Raw genomic sequence first — 25,074 nt, 5'->3', positions numbered from 1 at the left:
CAAAGGACACGCGTGTGCGGGGCGGGAGGCGGCACGGCAGGCCCCGGGTAGGCCTTGAAGCACAGACCCTCGCGGTGGGCCCTGGTGGCTGCGGCGAGAGCGGGCCCGGCCTGGGCGGGTGCGAGGGCCGCGGGGCCGACACGCGGAGCGGGGCCGATGGGCGCCGCGGCCACACCGGGCGGCAGCCGGGGGCGCGGCGCGTTCCCTGCACTGACGCGCTCGCCACCACCGGCCCATGACAATTTTATTTAATCATAAAAATAAGACAGTCCAATCTTTTTGTAGTTGCAGTTTACTGCTTTCTCGAGTGAAATAAATGGTCTCTCCGATTTCTTCCGCTTTCATCTCGCGGCTCCAAGCACAGTAGGATAAGGTTCCAATTAAGGCCCATTAAGTGCTCACATTGATTCATGGGAGCCATTTCCCAGTCTCCCCTCCCAAGGATCCCCGTGCACCCCCGAGGCTCTCCGGTGTGTTTCCAGTTAGCAGCTGCCTGTACAAAGGAGAACTGCTTGGGGTGAGGCCTCCCTCCCTCCTGCTTCCCCAGCCCCAGGAGGCGACTCTCGCTCGCCTCGGACAAGCGCGTGCGCATCGCCTGTCAGGAGCTCCGCTGAAGCAGCGAGCCCTGCGGGGGGGGGGGGGGGGGGGGGCAGAGCCGAGCACCGGGGGGCGGCCCAGCCATCCACGGGGGGTCCTCTGTGCTGCTACACCTTTCGGGTCACAGAGGACCCTGAGACGGGGCCACACGGCTCCCTCCGGCTTCCCGGCGGGTGGGGAGACACGCAGACAGCAACGACGGCCCGTCTAAGGCGACACCAAGTGACAAGGCTCACAGAGGGCGCCTCCAGGGCTCCTCCCACCTAAGAGCGGGGAGCCTGGAGGCAGACACTGATGCTTCCAGCAATACCACGGCGCACATCTGCTCTGGCCCAGGGGACGTGCCCACCACAGCGTGCGTGATCTCATTGAACTTGCACAACAAAGCCCTCGAGTGTTCCCGGCGGTCTCTCTACTTTATAGACGAGGAAACTGGCACCAGGGAGGGAAGTGGCTCGTCCAGCATCACAGAGCTAGGGAGTGGCATAGCTGGGACCGGAGCTCGCTCCTCGCACCAAGCTACAAACACACGCCGCGGGCGCCTCACAGCAGACGCCAGCCCGCAGGCCCCCACGGCCGTCCCATCAGCATCGACGGCCGCTGAGGGTGCGTGCTCCCAAAGGAACTACACGCGAAGGGGTTTAAGAGACATATTGAAAGACGCCCCTAGGAAACAGGTTAAAATGAATGAATGATTTGGTGGTTTGGGAGTCTTTAAGTGTAGATTTTCCTGCAGTGTGCTTTCTCAGAGTGCGACGTACCTGTCAAAAACCTTTTCTTTGAAATTTAAATTCATTTGGAAAAAAAAAATAAAATAAAATTAAAAAAAATAAAATTTAAATTCAATTTGCCAACATATAGAATAGCACCCAGTGTTCATCCCATCAAGTGTGTCAAAAACCTTTTAGAATCTTTTTAATTTTTTTAAAAAGATTTTATTTATTCATGAGACAATAGAGAGAGGCAGAGACACAGGCAGAGGGAGAAGCAAGCTCCATGCAGGGAGCCCAACGGGGGACTCGATCCCGGGACCCCGGGGTCACGATCTGAGCCAAAGGGAGATGCTCAACCGCTGAGCCACCCAGAAGCCCCGAAAACCTTTTTTTAAAACCAAATCGTAAGTCAGAGTAGATCTGCCATGACAATGCCACCAACGTGGTGGGCAAAGACCCCACAGACACCTGCAGTCCTAGCTGAGCGTCAAATCTGAGGCCTGGGGAGTAAGGACGACACTTCACAACGACCAGGGGCTGGGGCGCTCCCTGCGCTGAAGGCTGGGAGGCGACCCGGAGGACAGGCTGCCCACGTGTGTCGCCCAAGGGAGAAGAGGGCTGGGATGTGGCCCAAATCCACCCTCCAAGCGGTCTCTCACACACCGGTGTTTTCTCAAATACGGGACCTTCCGCATCTTTAAACACGGTAGTTCCCTTGGGATCTCAGAACTACTGATTGCAGCAAAAATGAAACTAAGAAGTCTCTTTTAGAACAGATTAGAAGACAACACACGGGGCCAAAGAAATGGCTCATTAGATTTTTAGCTATTCGGTCCAATCCGGAGGGTGAGGAGTGTTGCATCTTTCAAAATCTGGGGCCTTTTAACCTTCTCTGCAGTGTTTTGCCTGAGGAGAGCTGGATCGTTGTGCAGCCACTTGTTCATTAAAAAAACGACTGTCAGGTAGTTTAGTAGCAACGTGCAGGGCAACGCAGCAGGCCCTGGGGACAAGGACGTGCTCGCAGGGGCCTCCGTCGGGCGGCGCACGCGGGGGGCGCGGGCAGGGAGGTAGTGAGTGTGCGAGGCACAGGAAGGCGGGGATGCCCCTGCCGCCAGGCTCCCCCGAGCTGTGCAGGTCAGCACCCCCCACCCCCCAGCACCCAGGCCAGTGCGGACCGGGTGCTGCGGTGGGTACTGGGGGAGCTGACTCCAGAGCTGGGGAGCTGGCCGTGGCCACTGGTGTTCCTCCTGTGTCACCCTGTGCCTGGGGTGGGGGGACGCAGGGGACAGGGGCCTCACGGGGTCAACAGCTCCCACTGACCCCGGCACCCGGCAGGGGCGGGGCAGCTCCCCCAGGTGCACACACCTGAGAGTCAGCACAGCAGCCCTTCCCCCAGAGACCAGCTGGAAGGACAGGGAGGAGCAAGTTCTGGACCCAGCAGCGCTGGAAAGCTCCAGGGGAAGTCGAGGGATTTACAGTCTATAGAACTAGAGGGTTCCCCCCCCCCTTTTTTCCCTTTTGCCAGTACAACTCCTTTTTATATCCGGCTAAAAATTTCCAATATTTTTCTCTTTTCCCACCTTAACTACAATATTTTACCACCTCTTCATTTTTAAGGTTCTTCCTTTTTGACTTTGAGATTTCTACAATTACAGGTCCTAGATACATTTTCCACTTCTAGATTCCCTTCAACATACTCAATTTAATTTCGGGAGATAGACAAGATATGGTTCTTTGTTTTGCTTTTGTTTTCTCTCCCTCCTTTTGTTCTGCAATGGCGGAAGTTAATACCTTCTAAATCATGACCAGCAGCACCCAGAGCCAAGTGGGACACCGTGCTGGTTCCTTCTGTGAGATCATATACCCTCTTCATTCCCATTCTGACCCCCTCTTTTATCTCATTTATGTTTTCGTGGTCCATGTTGGGGCTTTCCACAAGTATTACTGGTTTATATAAATTTGGGACTGAGCATCTTCTAACATACAGAACTTAATACACTCAGAACCAAGAGGATCACACTCGAGGACCCCTCAGGTAGACTACAGTCTCCCTGCACTACAACTTCGTCACCACCACCATCCACAGTCCTCCCATTTTTTCTTCTTTTTTCTCTTTTCTTTTTTTCTTTGTTCTTCTTCCTTGGAGTTTTTGGCCTTTTATTTTTTACTACTTTGTTTGAAAATTTGTTTTTCACTTTAGTGATCCTTTGTTTTATTTTGTTCTGATCTCCTTTTTCATTTTCTGGTCTCTGACCTCTTTGGAAGCATCTAGGATGTAGTTTACTCAGGTTGTGGTTGATACTTTTGACTCAGCCAGCTCATACAGCCACTCTGCACTGGACAAAATGACTAGAAGGAGGAATTTACCACAAAAGAAAGAACTGGAAACAGTACTCTCTGCTACAGAGTTACAGAATATGGATTTCAATTCGATGTCAGAAAGCTAGTTCAGATGCACAATTATAAAACTACTGGTGGCTCTGGAAAAAAGCATAAAGGACTCTAGAGATTTGTTACTGCAGAACTGAGACTACTCAGGCCAAAATTAAAAATAGATTAGATGAGATGCAATCCAAACTGGAGGTCCTAACTGCTAGGGTTAATGAGGTGGAAGAGGGAGTGAGTGACACAGAAGACAAGTTGATGGTCAGGAAGGAAGCTGAGGAAAAAAAGAGAAAAACAATTAAGAGACCCTGAGGAAAGGCTTAGGGAAATAAATGACAACCTGAGAAGGAAGAATTTACGTATAATTGGGGTTCCAGAAGAGGCCGAGAGGGAGAGAGGACCACAAAGTATATTTAAACAAATCATAGCTGAGAACTTCCCTAATTTGGGGATGGAACAGGCATTCAGATCCAGGAGATAGAGAGGACCCCCCCAAAATCAATAGAAACCATTCAACACCTCGACATTTAATAGTGAAACTCGCAAATTCCAAAGATAAAGAGAAAATCCTTAAAGCAGTGAGAGACAAGAAATTCTTAACTTTTATGGGGAGAAATATTAGATTAACAGCAGACCTCTCCACAGAGACCTGGCAGGCCAGAAAGGGCTGGCATGATCTATTCAGACTCCTAAATGAGAAGAACCTGCAGCCAAGAATACTTTATCCAGCAAGGCTCTCATTCAGAATAGAAGGAGAGATAAAGGGCTTCCAGGATGGGCAGAAACTGAAAGAATATGTGACCACCAAACCAGCTCTGCAAGAAATATTAAGGGGGACTCTGTGAAAGAAAGAGGACGTCCAAAGAAACAATCCACAAGAACAGGGATGAAGAGGCATTACGATGACACTAAATTCATATCTTTCAATAGTAACTCTGAACGTGAATGGGCTTAATGATCCCATCAAAAGACGCAGGGTTTCAGACTGGATAAAAAAGCAAGACCCATCTATTTGCTGTCTACAAGAGACTCATTTTAGATCTAAGGACACCTCCAGCCTGAAAATGAAAGGGTGGAGACCATTTACCATTCAAATGGTCCTCAAAAGAAAGCAGGGGTAGCAATCCTCATATCAGATAAATTAGAGTTTATCCCAAAGACTGTAGTAAGAGGTGAAGAGGGACACTCTATCTACTTAAAGGGTCTATCCAACAAGAAGACCTAACAATCATGAATATTTATGCCCCTAATGTGGGAGCTGCCAAGTATATCAATCAATTAACCAAAGTAAAGACGTACTTAGATAATAATACACTAATAGTAAGAGACTTCAACAAGGCACTTTCTGCAAGTGACAGATTTTCTAATCAGAACATCACCAAATTAAAAATGGCCTTGAATGATACACTGGACTAGATGGATCTCACAGATATATACACAACTTTCCATCTGAACGCAACTGAATACACATTCGTCTCAAGTGCACATGAACTTTCTCCAGAATAGACCATATACTGGGTCACAAATCAGGTCTCAACTGATACCAAAAGACTGGGATTGACCCCTGCATATTTTCAGACCACAATGCTTTCAGACCAAACTAGAATTCAATCACAAGAAGAAATTTGGAAGAAACTCAAACACGTGGACATCCCTGTCATGTTCCTGATCTTAGGGGAAAGTCTCTCAGTTTTTCCCCATTGAGAATCATATTTGCTGTGGGTGGGACATCCCAGGAACACGACAGGGATGTCCACTCTCACCACCTACACCAAGCAGAAGAAGAGAGTTAATAAAGATTCAAGCAGAACTCAATGCAATAGAGACCAGAAGAATGTAGAACAGAGAAACAAAACCAGGAGTTGGTTCTTTGAAAGAATTAATAAGATAGATAAACCCCAACCAGCCTTATTAAAAAGAAAAAAGAGGGATCCCTGGGTGGCGCAGCGGTTTAGCGCCTGCCTTTGGCCCAGGACGCAATCCTGGAGACCCGGGATCGAGTCCCACGTCGGGCTCCTGGGCATGGAGCCTGCTTCTCCTTCTGCCTGTGTCTCTGCCTCTCTCTCTCTCCCTCTCTGTGTGACTATTATAAATAAATAAAAAAAAATAAAATAAAAATAAAAAAAAGAAAAAGAAAAAAGATTCAAATTAATAAAATCACAAATGAAAGAGGAGAGATCACAACCAATACCAAGGAAATACAAACGATTTTACAAACGTATCATGAGCAGCCATACGCCAACTTTTTAGGCAATCTAAAAGAAATGAATCTATTTCTGGAAAACCACAAATTACCAAAACTGGAACAGGAAGAAATAGAAAACGTGAACAGGCCAATACCCAGCAAGGAAATTGAAGCAGTCATCAAACACCTCCAAAGACACAAAAGTCCAGGACCAGATGGCTTCCCAGGGGAATTCTATCACATTTTTAAAGAAGAAACAGGGGATCCCTGGGTGGCTCAGTGGTTTGGCGCCTGCCTTCGGCCTGGGGCATGATCCTGGAGACCCGGGATCAAGTCCCACGTCGGGCTCCCTGCATGGGGCCTGCTTCTCCCTCTGTCTGTGTCTCTGCTTCTCTCTCTCTCTCTCTGTGAGTCTGTCATGAATGAATAAATAAAATCTTTAAAAAAAATTTAAAGAAGAAACAATACCTATTCTACTAAAGCTGTTCCAAAAGACAGAAAGGGATGGAATACTTCCAAACTTGTTTTATGAAGCCAGCATTACCTTGATCCCAAAACCAGACAAAGACCCCACCAAAAAGGAGAATTAATTATAGACCAATATCCCTGATGAACACACATGCAAAAATTCTCAACAAGATACTAACCAATAGGATCCAATAGGACTTTAAGAGGATTATTCACCATGATCAAGTGGGATTTATCCCCCAGATGCAAGGCTGGTTCAACACTCATAAAGCAATCAATGTGATTGATCATATCAGCAAGAGAGAAAACAAGAACCATATGATCCTCTCAATAGATGCAGAGAAAGCATTTGACAATATACAGCATCCATTCCTGATCAAAACTCCTCAGAGTGTAGGGATAGAGGGAACATTCCTCAGCATCTTAAAAGCCCACAGCAAATATCATTCTCAATAGGGAAGCACTGGGAGCCTTTCCCCTAAGATCAGGAACACGAGAGGGATGTCAACTCTCACCACCGCTACTCAACATAGTCCTAGAAGTCCGAGCCTCCGCAATCAGGCAACGAACAGAAATAAAAGTCATTCACATTGGCAAAGAAGAAGTCAAACTCTCCCTCTTTGCAGATGACATGATACTGAACATAGAAAACCCAAATGCCTCCACCCCAAGATGGCTAGAACTCATATAGCAGTTCGGCAGTGTGGCAGGATACAAAATCGATGCCCAGAAATCAGTGGCATTTCTATACACTAACAATGAGACTGAAGAAAGAGAAATTAAATAATCCATCCCACTTAGAATTGCACCCAAAAGCATAAGATACCTAGGAATAAACCTAACCAAAGAGGTAAAGGATCTGTACCCTAAAAACTACAGAACGGTTCTGAAAGAAATTGAGGGAGACACAAAGAGATGGAAAAACACTCCATGCTCATGGATTGGAAGAATAAATACTGTGACAATGTCCATGCTTCCCAGGGCAATGTACACGTTCAGTGCAATCCCTATCAAAATACTGTGGACTTTCTTCAGAGAGTTGGAACACATCATCCTAAGATTTGTGTGGAATCAGAAAAGACCCCGAATAGCCAGGGGAATTTTAAAAAAGAAAACCAGAGCCGGGGGCATCACAATGCCAGATTTCAAGCTGTACTACAAAGCTGTGGTCGTCAAGACAGTGTGATCCTGGCACAAAAACAGACACAGATCAATGGAACAGAATAGAGAATCCAGAAGTGGACCCTCAACTCTATGGTCAACTAATATTCAGCAAAGCAGGAAAGACTATCCACTGGAAAAAAGACAGTCTCTTCAATAAATGGTGCTGGGAAAATTGGACAGCCACGTGCAGCAGAATGAAACTGGACTATTCTCTTGCACCAGACACAAAGATAAACTCAAAATGGATGAAAGATCTAAATGTGAGACCATAATCCATCAAAATCCTAGAGGAGAACACAGGCAACACCCTTTTTAAACTTGGCCACAGCAACTTCTTGCAGGATACATCCATGAAGGCAAGGGAAACAAAAGCAAAAATGAACTATTGGGATTTAATCAGGATAAAAAGCTTCTGCACAGCAAAGGAAACATTCAACAAAACTAAAAGACAACCTACAGGATGGGAGAAGATATTTGCAAATAACGTATCAGATAAAGGGCTAGTTTCCAAGATCTATAAAGAACTTATTCAACTCCACAGCAAAGAAACAAACAATCCATGAAATGGGCAGAAGACATGAACAGACATTTCTCCAAAGAAGACCTAGACATGGCCAACAAGCACATGAGAAAATGCTCCGCATCACCTGCCATCAGGGAAATACAAATCCAAACCACAATGAGATCCCACCTCACACCAGTGAGAATGGGGAAAATTAACAAGACAGGAAACGGGGATCCCTGGGTGGCGCAGCGGTTTAGCGCCTGCCTTCAGCCCAGGACATGATCCTGGAGACCCGGGATCGAATCCCACGTCGGGCTCCCGGTGCATGGAGCCTGCTTCTCCCTCTGCCTGTGTCTCTGCCTCTCTCTCTCTCTCTGTGTGTGACTATCATAAATAAATAAAAATTAAAAAAAAAAACAAGACAGGAAACCACAAATGTTGGAGAGGATGTGGAGAAAGAGGAACCCTCCTGCACTGTTGGTGGGAATGTGAACTGGTGCAGCCACTCTGGGAAACTGTGTGGAGGTTCCTCAAAGAGTTAAAAATAGACCTGCCCTACAACCCAGCAATTGCACTGCTGGGGATTTACCCCAAAGATACAGATGCAAAAAAAAAAAAAAAAAAAAAATACAGATGCAGTGAAACTCCGGGACACCTGCACCCCGATGTTTATAGCACCAATGTCCACAATAGCCAAACTGTGGAAGGAGCCTCGGTGCCCATCGAAAGGTGATGAATAGAGAAGCTGTGGTCTATGGATACACGGAATATTCCTCAGCCGTTAGAAAGAATGAATACCCACCATTTGATTCAACGTGGATGCAACTGGAGGGGTTTATGCTGAGTGAAGTAAGTCACCTGGAGAAGGACAAACATTATATGGTTTCACTCACACGGGGAATATAAGAAATAGTGAAAGGGATTATAGGGGAAAGGAGGGACAATGAGTGGGAAAGATCAGAGAGGGAGACAAACCATGAGAGACTCCTGACTCTGGGAAACGAACAAGGGGTAGTGGAAGGGGAGGTGGGCGGGGGGGTGGTGACTGGGTGACGGGCACTGAGGGGGCACGTGACGGGATGAGCACTGGTGTTATATGTTGGCAAATTGAACTCCAATTAAAAAAAAAGTTTCCTATCTCAGGAGAGGTGTTTTCTTCGTGACTACATTTTAATCCTTTATGATCGATCTTGGTCCTTTATGAACAAGGTCCCTCAGGGACTGAAGACCAAGGCAGACCCAGAAAAATTAGATCTACCACTGGTCAGGAGTTAAACTGTGACAAAACATTCCTTCTGGCCTTATTTTCTTGCGCACATTTGATTTCCCAATAGAAGATTTTCACGGGAGCAAGGGATGCGTGAGGTCTGTGCACAGCTGCCCGGACAGTATTCATCCTGCTTGGAGGGCCGGCCGGATGCCTTGGGAAGAGGGTGCTGACGGTTTATTTTTTGGCTTCCTTTATGTGTCTTCCACAGCTCGTCTGGTCTTGGATGGGACTCAGAAGGGAATGATTAACTTCATGTCACCTTGCAGTTTAATTAAATGAGCCCTCACAATGACCCTACTCACGCTCTTGGTCTCGTGGCCACGGTGAAGGGGCCTACTGGGTTCCCAACTTTTTATAGTCCAGCTGAGATGAAGCTATGGCTAGCTTTCAACCTCACAGTTTTAATGTTACATTTCATGACAGATATTTTACTGGAATGTTCTGGGTCTGAGTTCCTCAAAAATGGGAAATAGACAAGTGTTAAAGGAAGGTTAGTTTATCTGTAGGATCCTGTTTTTTTCAGATCACTCTGTCAGAATTATGAATTTAGCCCACTGCTGAATCAGGAGTATTATTTAGTGCCGTGAAGACGTTATGGGGACAGGCAGGAACGGCAACAGCTGCCTTTCAGGAGCATCTACTGAGGGTCAGGCCCAATACGGTCTCTCCTAGTTCTCACAACAAGCGGGGAAGTAGCGATGACCCCTCTATTTTACAGACGAGAAAACCGAGGCTCAGCAGTCAGCAACTTGCCCAGTTAGCGTGTAGCATTGAGCAGATTAGATATTTCCAAGCCAGCTGATTTCAGAACATATGCTCTTAAGCTCTCTGACATCTGACGTCTAGAAGCACTGGAGATGGAGTTCAAAACCTCAGCTGCAGGTTGATTCATGACGAGAATCGATCCGGTACCACCCTAACCACTGTGGCATCGGCCACAAGCAGAGGATCCGTGGCAATCGCAAGTGTTACGTACCAGGAAGCAATCCCACACCAGGGGGAAGAATGCTCCTTTCTCAAACAGCACAAGCATCCGCAGCCGGGGGCAGTGCCGAGTGGTCAGTGTCTACCCGAGGGCTCAGTGCAAGTCCCTTGCGGCCACCGCCATCTGCTCAGCTGATCCCCTGGGAAGGCAACCAGGAGGTCCTCATGAGCTCACAGCAGCTCAGGTCGTGAACCCCTGGGGCCCCGGGATCGAGGCCCGCATCGGGCTCCCTGCATGGAGCCTGCTTCTCCCTCTGCCTCTCTCATGAATAAATAAATAAAATCTTTTAAAAAAATGTAAATTCAATTAGCCAACATATACATCATTAGTATAACACCCAGGGCTCATCACATCATACGCCCTCCTTAATGCCCATCACCCAGTCCCCATCCCCTCCCACCTTCCCTCTAGCAACCTGCAGTTTGTTTACTATAGTTAAGAGTCTCTCATGGTTTTTCTCCCTCTCTGCTGACTTCCCATTCAGTTTTCCCTCCCTTCCCTATGATCCTCTGTCCTGTTTCCTATATTCCACATGAGTGAAACCACACGATAACCGTCTTTCTCTGATTGAGTCATTTCACTTAATACTCTCCAGTTCCATCCACGTTGATGCAAATGGTAAGTATCCCTTCAGAAGTCAAACTCTCCCTCTTCGCAGATGACAGGATACTTTATATGGAAACCCCAAAAGGCTCTACCTGAAAAGTGCTAGAACTCATATAGGATTTCAGCAACATGGCAGGATACAAAATCAATGCCCAGAAATCAGTGGCATTTCTATACACTAACAACGAGACTGAAGAAAGAGAGATTAAGGAATCGATCCCATTTACAATTGCACCCAAAAGCATAGGATACCTAGGGATAAACGTAACCAAAGAGGTAAAGGGTCTCTACCCTAAAAACTACAGAACACTTCTGAAAGAAATTGAGGAAGACACAAAGAGATGGAAAAATATTCCATGCTCATGGATTGGAAGAGTTAATACTGTGACAATGTCCATGCTCCCCAGGGCAATGTACACGTTCACTGCAATCCCTATTAAAATACCATCAACATTTTCCACAGAGCTGGAACAAACAATCCTAAAATGTGTGTGGAATCAGAAAAGGCTCCGAATAGCCAGGGGAATAGTGAAAAAGAAAACCAGAGCCGGGGGCATCACAACGCCAGATTTCAGGTTGTACTGCCAAGCTGTGGTCATCAAGACAGTGTGGTCCTGGCACAAAACAGACACAGATCAATGGAACAGCATAGAGAACCCAGAAGTGGGCCCTCAACTCTATGGTCAACTAATCATCGACAAAGCAGGAAAGACCATGCACTGGAAAAAGGACAGTATCTTCAAGAAATTGGTTACTTTTAATATAATCAGCCCAAACGGCTAACTGGCAAATGTCTCCATTCTAGCACCAGGCAGGCCACTCACTAGAAGTGTTACATGTGTAGGGAGGCAGAGGTTCTGATTAATTAGGAAAGTCATTGTTCTCTTTTGGGGGAAAATCCCATATTTTTATTTGGTTCCATAGAATAAAGAGAGTAACTCCAAAATGGTATATTGTTGAAATGGTTAACATGATACCTCTTCATTTTATGAAAGGAACTGTATCTGTCACACGAAGAAAGACGATACAGCAGGTTGGATGCTTGTGTGACAGTTACGGACGAGCTGCCAACACGGGGACAGGAAGGCCTTCGGGCTGGCGTTTCTGCCGGGGGCAGCGACTCCATTCACAGGCGGGGAGTTTACCAAGTGGGTGTGACCTCGGACCTTCCGCCTTTGAGAAAAACAAAGACTGGAGTCAAGAATGTCTGAGCGGGAGTTAGGCCGCTCTGGAAGTCCTAAAGGCTGAAAGGCGCTCTGGAGAGCTGCCACTCTCTGCCCCCTCACCTGCGGGGGGTGCACACCTGGGGAAGCGCCCAGGTTTTGTTCGCAGGGAAATGTCCCAGGTGGGTACAGTGGGTACATTTCAGACGTGTTTGGTCAATTAACATTTAGGTTTTCTTACTAACTCATCAAATTACAGAAGACCTGGGCAACGCAGGCCACCTGCTGAAGCCGACTCTAGTTTCCAGACGCTTGGCTGTCCAGCTCAGTCGCCGGTTCGGTCCCCCAGAAGGTTCGAGCCTCTGGGACAGTGCAGGGCTTGTCTGCGGGGAAGCTGGGTGGGGAGGGTGGGCCACAGGGAGCCTTCCCTTCACCTGCCACGAGACACTCGGGCTGAGGGCTGGGATCTGTGGGGGCTCTCCAAGTGGAAAAGTCACTAACTAAAATGAATATGCCAAGGTGCTTATTCCCAATACGGTAATAGGCAGGCAGGCAGATAATCTGTCATTCGAGTTAATTTAATTATCAGACCGCATTTAATTATTCAATATAAAATGTAAATAAAGTGAAGGGCTGACAGCACATACTAATTATGTTCATTATAATAATTAAATGGGAAGGGATTTAGAAAGAGTCATGAAATTGCCATAAAATACAAGGAAGTTTTTGATTAAAACAACATTTTAATTAGAAACTGCAGCCCGATAGGAAACAGAGGATTGGTTCCATCAAGACGGGGGGATTGCATTTATTATCCAGGTTTCTCTTCTGAATCATCTTTGGTGTCAGGGGGGCTCAGTCCTTCCAGTTAATAGACTAAATGGTGGCAAATAAAAAGTGCCAATCCTTTATGCAGAGCAGCTACCTAATAAAACAGCCTCCAGCTGCAGCAGGAGTTCAAAATCTCTTGTCTTCTCAGACGCAAGCTGTTTCCCCAGGAGGAAATAAAGGATCCGCTGCGGACAAACAGGGCCTGCAAATTAACAGGACTTCTGACTAACGACACAGAAGCATTAGATGAATTGAGCATAATTTCTCCTCTGATTTAGAGAACGTGCCATCAGGTCAGATGCGTTCACCTTCGTGAGAGCAGGAGAGAGGTGGGAGGGCGCGAGATGGACTGAGGCTGGAGGGCTGGGGGGCTGGGGGAGCCCGCTCCTGCCTGCGCTTCCCCTCCCTGTGAGCTGCACTTGGGTCCGCGTAGCGCGAGGCCCTGACTAGACGGCGTGGGCCCCCCCCCCGGCCCCCCCAACCCCCCCAAGACTCCGCGAGCCTGTGACCAGAGCTGGGCCAGAGCTTAACGCCGCGTCCAGCACATGCCTGCAGCAAACACTCGACTAATCACTGGCTTTGGGGGGATTAGAGGGGGAATTTAATAAAACAAGTAGTTAGACTGCAATAAGCAGTCAGCTTTGTACCGAAAAGTCCCCCGCTCTGCTGGGATATGGGCGGTTGCCGCGGGGGAGCTTGGGGCTGCTCCCCCAGCTGTGGGCTCGTCCCCTTGCTGCAGGGGACACAAGGCAGCTGGACTTGGCTCCACAGGGCAAGGCCCTGACGTCTCACCTGTGAGTCTGCTTACCAGGAGCTCCTCTAGTAAGTGGGGGCTCAGGGTTTGCTCCGCCTTTAGGGACGAGCTGTGATGGAGCGGTGGGCGGCCAGGAAGCCACCTGGTGCTGGGACAGGAGTGTCTGAACAACCACAAAATGGCTTGGAGTCCCCATGAGATCAGAATGCTGGTCTGTCTGTGGTTCTAATCTCAGCTTTTAAAACATCATGGACTCATGGAACCCGTGAGGGGGATCATCTAGAAGAATTTCACCTTTTTAAAAAAAAAAACAAAACTTTTTTTTTTTATTGTGGTGAAATATATGTAACACAAAGCTAACGATTTTAAGCAGTTTTAAGCCTACAATTCAGTGGCACTAAGTACATCCATAATACCGGGCAACCATCACCACCATTTCCAGAACCTTTTCGTAGAGTCAAAAATGCTCAAGCCTCAAGAGGGAAAATGATTTATTTAAGGTCACACAGCTTGGGATGCCTGGGTGGGTCAGTGGGTTAAGCGTCTGATTCTTGATTTTGGTTCAGGTCAGGATGGCAGGGTCATGAGATCGAGCCCTGCGTCGGGCTCTGTGCTGGGCATGGAGCCTCCTTAGGATTCTCTCCCCCTCGCCTCCCCGCTCCGGGCTCCCTCCCTCCCTTGCGCAGGGGGCAGGGAAGACCATGCAGCTTGTGGCAGAGGTGGGGTTAGAACCCAGGCCTTCTATTTGCTAGATTGTGGTTGATTTTGTGCTCATAAAACACACTCATTCATACCTTCCCAGGATCTTTACAAGTTTCCCGAATAAGGCTCATAGACATGTCCCGGAGGCCTTCAGAGTTGCGGAACAGCAGCTTCTCCACGCACCGTCTCGGTAAACGGGCGTCATTTTCTAGACCCCAACCCCTGCCCAGGATACATATCAGGGATCACTGGTAGGTGAGGTCTGTGGCACGTGTGATTTTCTTAAGAACATGGGATGAAATGAAAAATACACCGAGTGGACCCAAGAGTTCTAGCAACATCAGGGGTCATGCTTACAAACAGCATCTCCATGAGGTACAGTGTCTCTGTGTTTGACGGTTACTATAATTTCTATCAATTTCTGATTTCTCTTCTACTTCTTATCATAGTTTTTCTTCTCATAGATTGTCGGGACTTCATCAGTTGCCTCGGGCTGAAGTTTTATTGACTGCAATAAAAACTCAAGTCAGAAGTGGACGCCCAGTTCGGTCTCCGCTCCTTCTGGGAGGCAAGGTGTCAAGTCGGAGGACGTGGCTTTCTTCCCTTTCCTAATTTCTTCCTTACAGTGGGCTCAGCAACCGACAACCATCTCCACGTGCCTCTCCTCTCCTGTCCCCGCGCGCCCGTCGCTGCTGTCACCCGGTCCCAGTCGGTTCTGCCACACCGTCCCAATGCCAGTTCCCTCACCTCATTTCCCATTCATGCAGGTGAGCCCACAGACACTCTGGCTTGATCCACCAGGGGGGATCGGTCTGGGATCCGGCTTCGGAGACAAACCCTCTGAACTCCCACACAACTCTGAGTGCAGGAAATTCATCGCAAAGGAACTGGCTTAAGCAAAAGGTCTCCAAGCATCCCCAGACGCGAATGAGCTGAATCTTGCCGAGGAACCGTAACGGCAAAATACTATCAGAGCCATAAATTACCTCTTCACAGGCACTGGAGAGCATCATGATACACGATGAACAACTGAAGTATAAAACAGGAAATTGTTCGGTAAACCATGGGCTGGCTACACAGGATAAAGCCATGCAGCCCATAAAAGTGATATTCATAACAGCGCGTGTCAGCTATGCCTCAATAAAAAGATCTTCACAGGGAAGGATTTTGATATACGGATGACGGATGACGCCTGACGTACGGCGGTTCAAGTGTCTGGGAGCAATACCCATTCAGTAGAAACCGTGCTTAGAATTCCGATCTGTCCCCAGGTTAGCGATGTGATACCTCCTGGCTCCCAGCCAGCACCACCCCTGCACCCCCGCACCCCACACTCCCCATCAGCTTCCAGTCAGCCACGGGATCACGCAGCAAAGCACTCATACGGTTAACCATGCTGTACCCGAAACTATTCGGGTTTTCCCTTTCGCTATGGTATTCAATGAATCACATGAAATAGTCAACACTTTACTATAAAATAGGCAGCTACAGGCTGTGCTAAAGGTAGGTGAGGTACGGCAATTGTGCTTTCCACTTAAGATATATTAAAAAATTTTTTTATTGGGAGCTCAATTTGCCAACATATAGCATAACACCCAGTGCTCATCCCGCCCAGTGCCCTCTCAGTGCCCGGCACCCAGTCCCCCCGTCCCCCCGCCCGCCTCCCCTTCCACCACCCCTTGTTCGTTTCCCAGAGTGAGGAGTCTCTCATGGTTTGTCTCCCTCACTGATATTTTCACTCATTTTCTCTCCTTTCCCCTTAAGATATTTTCAACTTATGATGGGTTTATTGGGACATAACCCCAGTGTAAGTAGAGGAAGACCTGTAAGGTTAAGTGTATAAAGTAGGACAGAAGTGTATGCACAGTATGATCTTAGCTTTGTAAAACATTTATGGAGGGCTGGAGGTGTTTGAAATGGGTGAAGGTGATCATAAGGTACAAACTTCTGGTTATAAGATAAATAAATTTGGGGGATGTGACGTAGAACACGATGCTAGTACTGTATCATACATCTGAGAGTTGCTAAGATAGTAGATATTTTATTTTTTCCTATAGATTTTATTTACTTATTCATGAGAGACACAGAGAGAGAGAGAGAGAGAGAGAGAGAGAGAGAGACACAGGCAGAGGGAGAAGCAGGCTCCATGCAGGGAGCCCGACGCAGGACTTGATCCCAGGTCTCCAGGATCACAGCCTGGGCTGAAGGCAGTGCTAAACCGCTGAGCCACCCGGGTGGCCCTAATATAGTAAATCTTTAAAGTTCTTACCACAAGAAAAAAAATCCGTAGCTATGTGAAGTGATGGATATTAACTTACTCTGGTAATGATTTTGTACAACATGCATATATAAAATGATCAGTTTTCACACTAAAGCTAATACAGTGTTATATGCCAATTATGTCTCAATAAAAGTGGAAAAAATATTCATAGAAACAGGGCTGCAAGGGAACTTGAAAAAAAAGGTAACAGTGGCTATCTCGGATGGTGAGATCAGGAATAACTGTGATTCCGCCTTCTTTGCTATGCTTGCCTATCCTTTTCATGATGAGTAAGGAACAGTTTTGTAATGAGAAAAATAAAAACAAACTTCTAAAGGGAAATAAAATGCAATTTTGTAAGTTGAAGGGATACACATGAAGGAAAGAAAATCGCACGGGAGATTCCCTGCAGCTTTCCTTCCCTCGTGAGCCTGCCGGGCCTGGTCCATGGGAAGGACCAAGCCCCAGCACCTGTGGATGCCACCAAGGGGACAGCCCTGCCAGCATGCTCCCGAGGCCGGGGTGGAAAAGATCCACCTCCTGGCAACCGTGTCTGAAAATGGGGAACCTTTCCATGTATGACACTTGTTCCCGTATGGGTACACATTTTCTCTGTTTTAATCAGAGAAATCTTTCTAGAATAGACTGCGTGTTCTTCAGACTCCTTAAAAGGGGATGCGGAGAACATACATTTTGCCTCTCTGCTCATTCGGGGTCAGCACTGAGGACATCAAGACTCTTCTTGGAAATAAAATACAGCGTTTAGTGTTCTTCAAACCCAGATGACTGCAATTTCTGAGGTTTGGACCCTGCCTTATATTTTATTTCCTCTTTGTCCTTATTAGGTGGACGGTTTCAGCTTTTAGTGAGCAGCTTCTCACCTTGTGCTTGGCTCTGTCACCAGAACCAGCTCCTGTCCTTCTCCTGCCCTGGTCTAGTCTGCTGTAGGCGAGTAGACCTACTACGCACACTTCTTAGAGATTTGCCTAAAATCATACTTATTAAGCTTGGGGTGAGGCTTACGGGTTGTCCACGGCCTTTTTCTCAGCTATACTCTACAGTGAAGGTTGCAGAAGGCTTTAGATAAATGAGGCCATCAGGAGCTACTATTTGATATGTTAGTTATGCCATTACTCTGTTTTTAAAAATACAAGAGAAATAAAGTGCTATTATTATTATTATTATTATTTTACAAAATTGGTAACACCGTCTTCCCAACTTCTTAAAGCAGCAGAACCCTATTTACAAATGAAATCTTGCTTGGAAATCACATACTCCCAACAGTTACAAGCAAAAAGCAAAACTACTCCGGGTGACTCCAGGGGGAGCAGCCCAAGTTGGGGCCCCGTCCGAGGACAGCAACAGCCCCTGGGCACCGAGGCAGAAGCCAAGCACCAAGAGCAGCTTCGCAAAGCACCCGAGTGTGATGCTGTCGGCAAAGGGACCCAAGCTGAAGGCTGCAGTCTGCTCATCTACAACCAAGCCTGGGACGGCACATCGGAACCTACGTGGTAAGGGTACGATGCTTCTATGTAGGGACTATTTTACTTGACATATTTCCTGTTTTTAGCTCTAAGAGGAGGCCCTGGAGCTAAGCTGGTGCTGGCGGGGTCTCGTTAGATAGAACGGGTCAGAGACGCGTGGCCGGAGCCTGGCTAAAGGGCCTCCCAGGGACAGACGGGCTCTAGGCCGCCCTTCCTCACCAGGGACCTCACGGGCTCGGTGCCGAGGGGCCGTCTCAGGAGCTGCCGGGGGCTCTTACCTGGTTGTCCGGGTGGTTGACGGTGAAGTAGCCCACACAGACGATGACCTCATGAAGGAGGCTTTCGCAGGACGCCTGGCTGCAGTGGCCCAGGAGAGAGCTGGCGATGTGTCGGAATGCAAGCGACAGGCCCTCCGCCCCTACGATAGACTGAGGAAGACAGGGGCCGTTAGAACTGCCAGGGGGGCCGCGCAGAGCACCCGGCGAGGCCACACCCTGCGCACTTCCTGCACGGTCTGGAAAGGCATAGGAAGCTTCTAGAGCGCGAAGTTCGACAGTTCATTTTGGGGCTTCTCGCTGTAATAAATGACCATAATAAAGAGAACGTTTAACCCGAAAGGAGACACGGAGAAATACCGTCACCACGTGGACACGACACTGCCACCTAGAGCAGGGTTATTCATTCCATGTGTAACAAGTAAGTTCTTTTTCATTGTGCAAATAATCTCGCTGCAGAAAACCTGGAAAAATATTAAAAATACTACAATCCTCCTGTGAACCCACCATTTAGCTAACTTCTAATACTTTTTTTTTTCTCCCGAGGGAGAAAATGCTTTCTTGAACACACGGATAAAAATACAATCCTAATTATTTACTTATGTTTGCAGAGGAAAGCAATGGAACAAGCGGCCCTGGAGCCCAGCGCTCCCTAATGTCGCAGCGGCGTCCCCCGGAGGCAAGCCAGGACGGCTGCCCCGGCTCCTGGGGTCGCCCCTGCAGACGGGCCGTGGCCTGGGAGGGGGTCGGGGCGTCTGCGCAGCCCGAGCCCCTTTAGTGAACATGTCAAAGGGCAGAGCGGCGGGAGGCGGAGGGCGGAGGCGAGGCCCGCGGGGTGCCGGGAAGCCCTGGAAGGCGAGGCCCGGGCTTGAGCGGGCCCCACGGCTGCGGCCGGGAGTGGGGCGGCCGGGCCGTGCCCCGTCCTCAGGCCAACGTTCTCCAAGCCCGGGGAGGCCTCCGAGCTTCATTCCTTTAAATCAAGGGGCGACGCCTCCTGGCTCAGCCGCTGTGGTCAGCGAGTCCAGCGGCGACCCGGGCCCTGCCCGGCCTTCCCCGGGAGGAGCGGGCAAGGGGCGCCTAAGGCCGAATATAGAAATTAAACCAGTTTTTCAAGGAAACCATATTTCCTGTTTAGCCAGAATCAATTGCCAAGGCAGTCAGGGCACTGATTCGTCTCCTGAGACCCCTGCGACTGCGAGGCCTGTCACGGCGGTGCGACGTGCACACCCGGCCCCGAGGCCCGAGCCGGACTCCGCTGAGGCCCGGCCTGACCAGCCGCCGTGACATCCGTGCGGAACCGGCCGGGGAGACAGCCGGCGGCGAAGCCCTGTCGCCCCACGTGGGGCTCGCACAGGAAACACGCGCACGGCCCACGGCTCTGCAGAGGGCGGCCGGGCCACGCCGCACCAGAAGGTACCCTTCGGAATCAACATCTGCAAAGGAGTTCGGGAGGATGAAGTAAAGTCTTCGCCCACTTCCCGGCGGGCCCGCTGCGTGCCAGCCCGCCCCGGCGCCTCTCCAGGACCCCACGGATCCTCCCTGTGACGCAGATGAGAAGCTGAATCCACATGCCTCGTCTCAGGGCACAGACATGGTAGCGTAACGGCCCAAAGTCTCAGCAGACTGACTCCAGACCCAAAGGTGTGGCGGCGATGCCCACTACAGCCTGCGTTCTTGTGACGCACCGGTCAGCGCGCCGTACGTCATCTTATTTAACTCCTTAGCAGGTCAGACTATTTATCTCATTTCAGTTTTATGCTTCGGTCCTTGGATCCTCTCAGGCAATTCATAAATTGTCTCCCAGATTTTTCTGAGGTCAGATCCGTGCTGTACCTAAAATCTGTTTTCCTTTTATAAACAGTTCCTAAAATCTCACTTATGACATGTAAGCTGTTCTGATGAACTGCAACATGAGCTTCTCTGACCATATTTCCCATAATAGTGCATTCCTCCCAAACTCACCGTTGTTTTATGATGCAAATCCCGTATCTCTGTACTGTATTTACACGCTGCATCAGAGGTCCACCTACATCAGTGACGTCCGTGTGGATGTTTTACTTTACCAGACACAGTGTGGTGGTTCAACAAATGCCTATAAATCTTTGCTAGTCCTCCCACGAGAGGTGGGGCCCACGCCTTCTCCCCTCGAATCTGGAAGGCTGATGACTGATTTAACCAGAATTACGGTTGATATGCAGCTATATGACTTGTAAGCAAAGTCAGAAAAAGCCATGCAATTTGTTTCTTTTGGAACACTTGTTTTCTGGCAGCTCCCTCTCAGGACACTCACTTAGAACCAGACACTATGATGTTTTAAGCCCACGTCACACAGAAGAAGCCCTAGTTAGGGACCTTGGCGGGCCTCATCTGTAAGTCATCCCAGGGATCAAACAGGAGATGGATGGAGCCTCAAGAAGATTCTAGCTCCCAGCTACTGTGTCAACCTGCCCCTCCGTCCCCCCACTTGTTATCTGAGGCTTCTGATTAAAGCCCGGCATCGTGGAGCAGTGAGAAGCCACCCATACGGTGGTGAGCTCTGAAGTCTGGGCCCATAGAATCTGTGACTGTAATAAAGTGATTACTGTCTACTAAGTTTTTTTTTTTTTTTTAATTTTTATTTATTTATGATAGTCACAGAGAGAGAGAGAGGCAGAGACACAGGCAGAGGGAGAAGCAGGCTCCATGCACCGGGAGCCTGATGTGGGATTCGATCCCGGGTCTCCAGGATTGCGCCCTGGGCCAAAGGCAGGCGCCAAACCGCTGCGCCACCCAGGGATCCCAGCTTTTTTTTTTTTTTAATGCATATAAGTAACTGGAACAATAAGGTGATCCTTGGTAGATGTGTTAAAGGCCATGATGCTAGAAGTTCTGGGCATTTGGGTGCCTACACAGGCTGATGAGCAGTAAAGTAAGGAAAGAACATGCTGGGCCTTGAGTATGGAAAGGATGGCAGCCAGGGAGGAGGTCCCCGCAGGCTTTCCGGGCCCACACACCAGTTAGGGGAAAGAGTACCTGGGAATAATGCCTGGGGAGAGAATGAGAAACTGTTATGGCCAAACTAAGATAAAAGGAGACCGGAGAGTCAGAGAGAGGTTAAGAAAAGAAGAAACAAATAGGAAAGAAAGACTTAGAGCTGCAGGAAGGACAGGGAGGAAAGGGGCAAAGGAAGAGGAGAGGCGCCAGGAAGCAGCCGTGGAAAGACAGCCTACCTGGAGGCCGGGCCTTTGGTTCTCGCTCGACCACTCTCGAGTCACCCCGGTGTTTCCCCTGCTGTTTTTGACAAACGTGGCTCAAGTGGGGAGCACACTGCAGGCTGGATATGTCAAGGAGCTAGGGAGGAGAAAGCTCGGCCTTTACGTTAGTTTGCCATGAAGGGCTCCAGAGATAAGATTTTGATTTTTCTGACATTATTGGCTATTGAGCCTAAAGGCCCCGAAGGGAGCGGGGCTGCCTAGACTTCAGCGTAAGCCTCCTGAGTGAGACGGAATGGGCTGCGGTGCGTGGAGGGTGCGCGGAGCACAGGGACGTGACCTGGGCAACCTGACATTCAAGAGTGTCGCTGATGGAGGCGGCTGACTTCGTGCAGGTGCTTCGTTTACGATGCGGGGGCGGGGCGCCCTGCAGCCACATCAATCCTCGTCAGAAGACCTAGAACACTAGAAGCTCACAGATAGTCTTAGATATTTTCTTTCCACGATCCCTGGCAACAGAGGAAATCACTCTACTTGGACGAGCTGATGGGGAGACTGCTGGTCTCCGTGTTCTGAAGACAAAAACTCACTGTCTCCTGATTTCCAAGCTGTTTCTGCACTGAAAGCAATGGGCTTGGGTCTTCGTAAAACACAGACGTTCTGTTCAACCCAGAGGCGAGAACCACTGGCATTTTCTGCAGCAGCCACCCCGTTTGAGGCGTGCGATAAACTCTCAGAACTTTACAGCCTATGCAGTTACCACTGAAGGCTGGTTCAAATGGTCTGCAAGCTGAAATGCGTTAACCCTAAAGAGGTTTCTGTTCTTGTGATGGATAAACTAACTCTGCAAAGTTGAGAGATATCGAATCCAGTGATACAACTTACTCATTAATTTTCTGTTGTGAACACAATGACAGGAAGACAAGAATTCCACATTTGTCATCAGCTACAAAACAAGCATTTCTTCTATCTGGGAATGGCTAGAGAACACCATTTTCATACATTTATATCTCTATAACCTTCTTCCCTCTGAGCAAAGCAATTCATCTAAATTATGGGTTCATCATCTGCCAAGTTTGTTCCTTTTTTAATGAAATTGCTTGACAGTTAATAAACTGAAAGAGAAAGTCTACTCCTTGGGGCTTGCTCTGTTCCAGAGGTTCAGTGTTTTTGAAAATTAAATTTCCTACATGGAAAAAAATCTATTTCTAAGCTGACAGTCTGGTGTTATAGCATAAAGCAATTTTTCTTTCTTCAGCTATAAAAACTGAATAATGGACACAAATCAGTTAAATCAGCCACAGAAAGTCCTATCAATCAAAACGATTTATCTAGTTTTGGTTCTGTTTATGTAAGAAACCATGATTTTCCTTAATGTTTCAAAGTTGATGGGATAATAATGCCTTTCTATAAAGTAACCAAGACAAGATTTATTAGTAGCAGAATGGCACAGGGTTTGGGGTCAGAACATCATAGGTACTAGTCCCGGCAAAGCCACGTGTAACCCTGGGCAAACTACTTTAACTGTCAGCATTTCCGTCTGTAAAATGGGTGTAATATTTTGCAGGACTATCATGACGCATATGTGGAGCACCTAATACAGTTCCCAGGAGACAGAAGCTTAATAAATGGTAGGTATTGTGATTTCTTCTTCTTTTTTTTTTTTTTGTAGTTTATTCCTTATGTCCCAACCCAGGAGAGAAACAGCACAGCTTTATCTGTACTAAAATATTAACTCTTGGTTGGTTGACACCAACCCTGAGCAATGCTAGGTACCTGGAAAGCGGGCAGATCAAGGGCTGCAAAGCTGTTGAAGAACTGTAGGCTCTGAACGGCCACCCGCACCGTGTTGGGAGTGTAGGTGTCCTTGGGGCTGGCAGTGCCGGGGTCCGAGACGGTGCCGTGGAGGAGGACGCAGTAGAGCATGTGCAGGACTCCGGCCAGGTCCGTGGCCTGGAGAGCGGCGGTCAGTCCCGTGGGATCCTGGCGATTACTGTCGAATATGCCGCACGACCTGACAAAGAAACGTTCAGCTGCTTAGACGGCATCTCCCGAGGGATGTTAGAGGTAAATGGAGTGAGCGGAGCAGGCCTTAGAGGGCGACCAGCCGAGCTGCGGGGGAGGGAACGAGAGACCTGGGGGGGGGGGGGGGCGCGGCCGCCTCCCTGCACCCCTGGGCGGTGAGCACCTGTGGCTGGCCCCCTCCTTCCCTGAGGCCTAGCAGGTGCTCCTCGTTTAGATTCCGGGGCTGGACACACGGACAGAGCCCAGGAGACCTCCAGGGACCGGGGTAGAGACACCAGAGCTTCCTGCCCGGATCCGCGACGGGGACCTTGAGGGGTGGCGGGGACGCGGGGGGCCCGCAGGCCTCAGGAGCGCGGTTCCACCGCCAGGGGCCTGGGGGGTCCTGGGGGTCCCGGAGTGAAGGCAGCAGGGCCCCCACCCGGGCCCCACGCAGCCCCGCGGCCGGAGCCCGCAGCTGTGCCAACGCGGCCGCCACGCTCTGCCCCCCCGTTCTTCCCTGAAACTGAACCCTGATTTCTCTGAGCAACGACCTCTCTCTTTTTTGGGACTTAGATTCACTTTGCCGCCCGGGGTTCATCGCTGGCTCCAGGCGCGGCTCTCCGGCTCTCCGCGCCCAGGGGAGGAGGCCGGGCAGGTGCCGGCGCCCGGCAGGGACGAGCCAGCGGCCGAGGCCCCTCCAGGCGGGGGCGGCCCGGGGGCTGCAGGCGAGGGCCCACACCGGCCGCTCCCCCAGGAAGACAAGGGACAGGTCCCTGCTCTGTGTCCTCCTTTCCGGTACTCTTCCCTACGTTTGTTTTAAGATTTTATTTATTTATGCATGAGAGACGCAGAGAGACAGAGACAGAGACAGAGACAGACACACAGAGAGAGGGGCAGAGACGCAGGCAGAGGGAGCAGCAGGCTCCATGCAGGGAGCCCGATGTGGGGCTCGATCCCGGGTCTCCAGGGTCATGCCCTGGGCCAAAGGCAGGGGCCAAATCGTTGAGCCACCTGGGGATCCCCAATCTTTCTAGACGTTTAAATGACATGAATTCACTGCTATTACTTCTTCAAAAGAGTAAGTGCAAATAAAAAAAAGTGAAGGTCATCAGACTGTTTCCTTCTTCCTCTCTCCATCTCATCCCATTATTTAGAAAAATACTAATCACAAACTATATAACAGCACAATCTAGGATACTTTGCTATATTCTCCTGATGAAATAAAAATATTGATTCAGAAAAATGAATTAAATAACCATTCAATAACTTAAATGTGTAAATGGTTCAAAATGGATACAATAGTGCTTCATAGAAAAGACCACTTTTTTCCAAATTTTTATTTAAATCCTAGTTAACACACAGTGCAGTAATACTGGCTTCAGGAGAATTCAGTGACTCATCACTTACATACCACACCCAGTGCTTCCCACAAGTATGCTCCTTAATCCCCATCCGCCATCCAACTCCTTCTCCATCACCAGTTTGTTCTCCATTGTTAAGAGTCTCTTACGGTTTGTTTCCCTTTCTTTTAA

At 48.8% G+C, this 25,074-nt stretch overlaps 1 protein-coding gene across 10 annotated transcripts in view; it reads right to left on the bottom strand.

Annotated features, from left to right (window-relative positions):
* SCAPER (S-phase cyclin A associated protein in the ER) overlaps positions 1-25,074 on the bottom strand; it is a 431,009-nt gene that overhangs the window by 12,199 nt on the left and 393,736 nt on the right. For all 10 annotated transcript variants that reach the window (XM_072809831.1, XM_072809829.1, XM_072809834.1 and 7 more), the window contains 2 exons: positions 23,315-23,552; positions 18,351-18,500 (listed from right to left, as the gene is read on the bottom strand). In XM_072809831.1, coding sequence (XP_072665932.1) covers positions 18,351-18,500; positions 23,315-23,552 — 388 coding nt within the window. The remainder of the gene's footprint in view (positions 1-18,350; positions 18,501-23,314; positions 23,553-25,074) is intronic.

Source organism: Canis lupus, chromosome 32 (genome assembly GCF_048164855.1).
Source record: "Canis lupus baileyi chromosome 32, mCanLup2.hap1, whole genome shotgun sequence".
Taxonomy (NCBI): Eukaryota; Metazoa; Chordata; class Mammalia; order Carnivora; family Canidae; genus Canis; species Canis lupus.
Note: the sequence above shows the minus strand (reverse complement) of the source record. Positions and strands in the feature narration are given on the sequence as shown.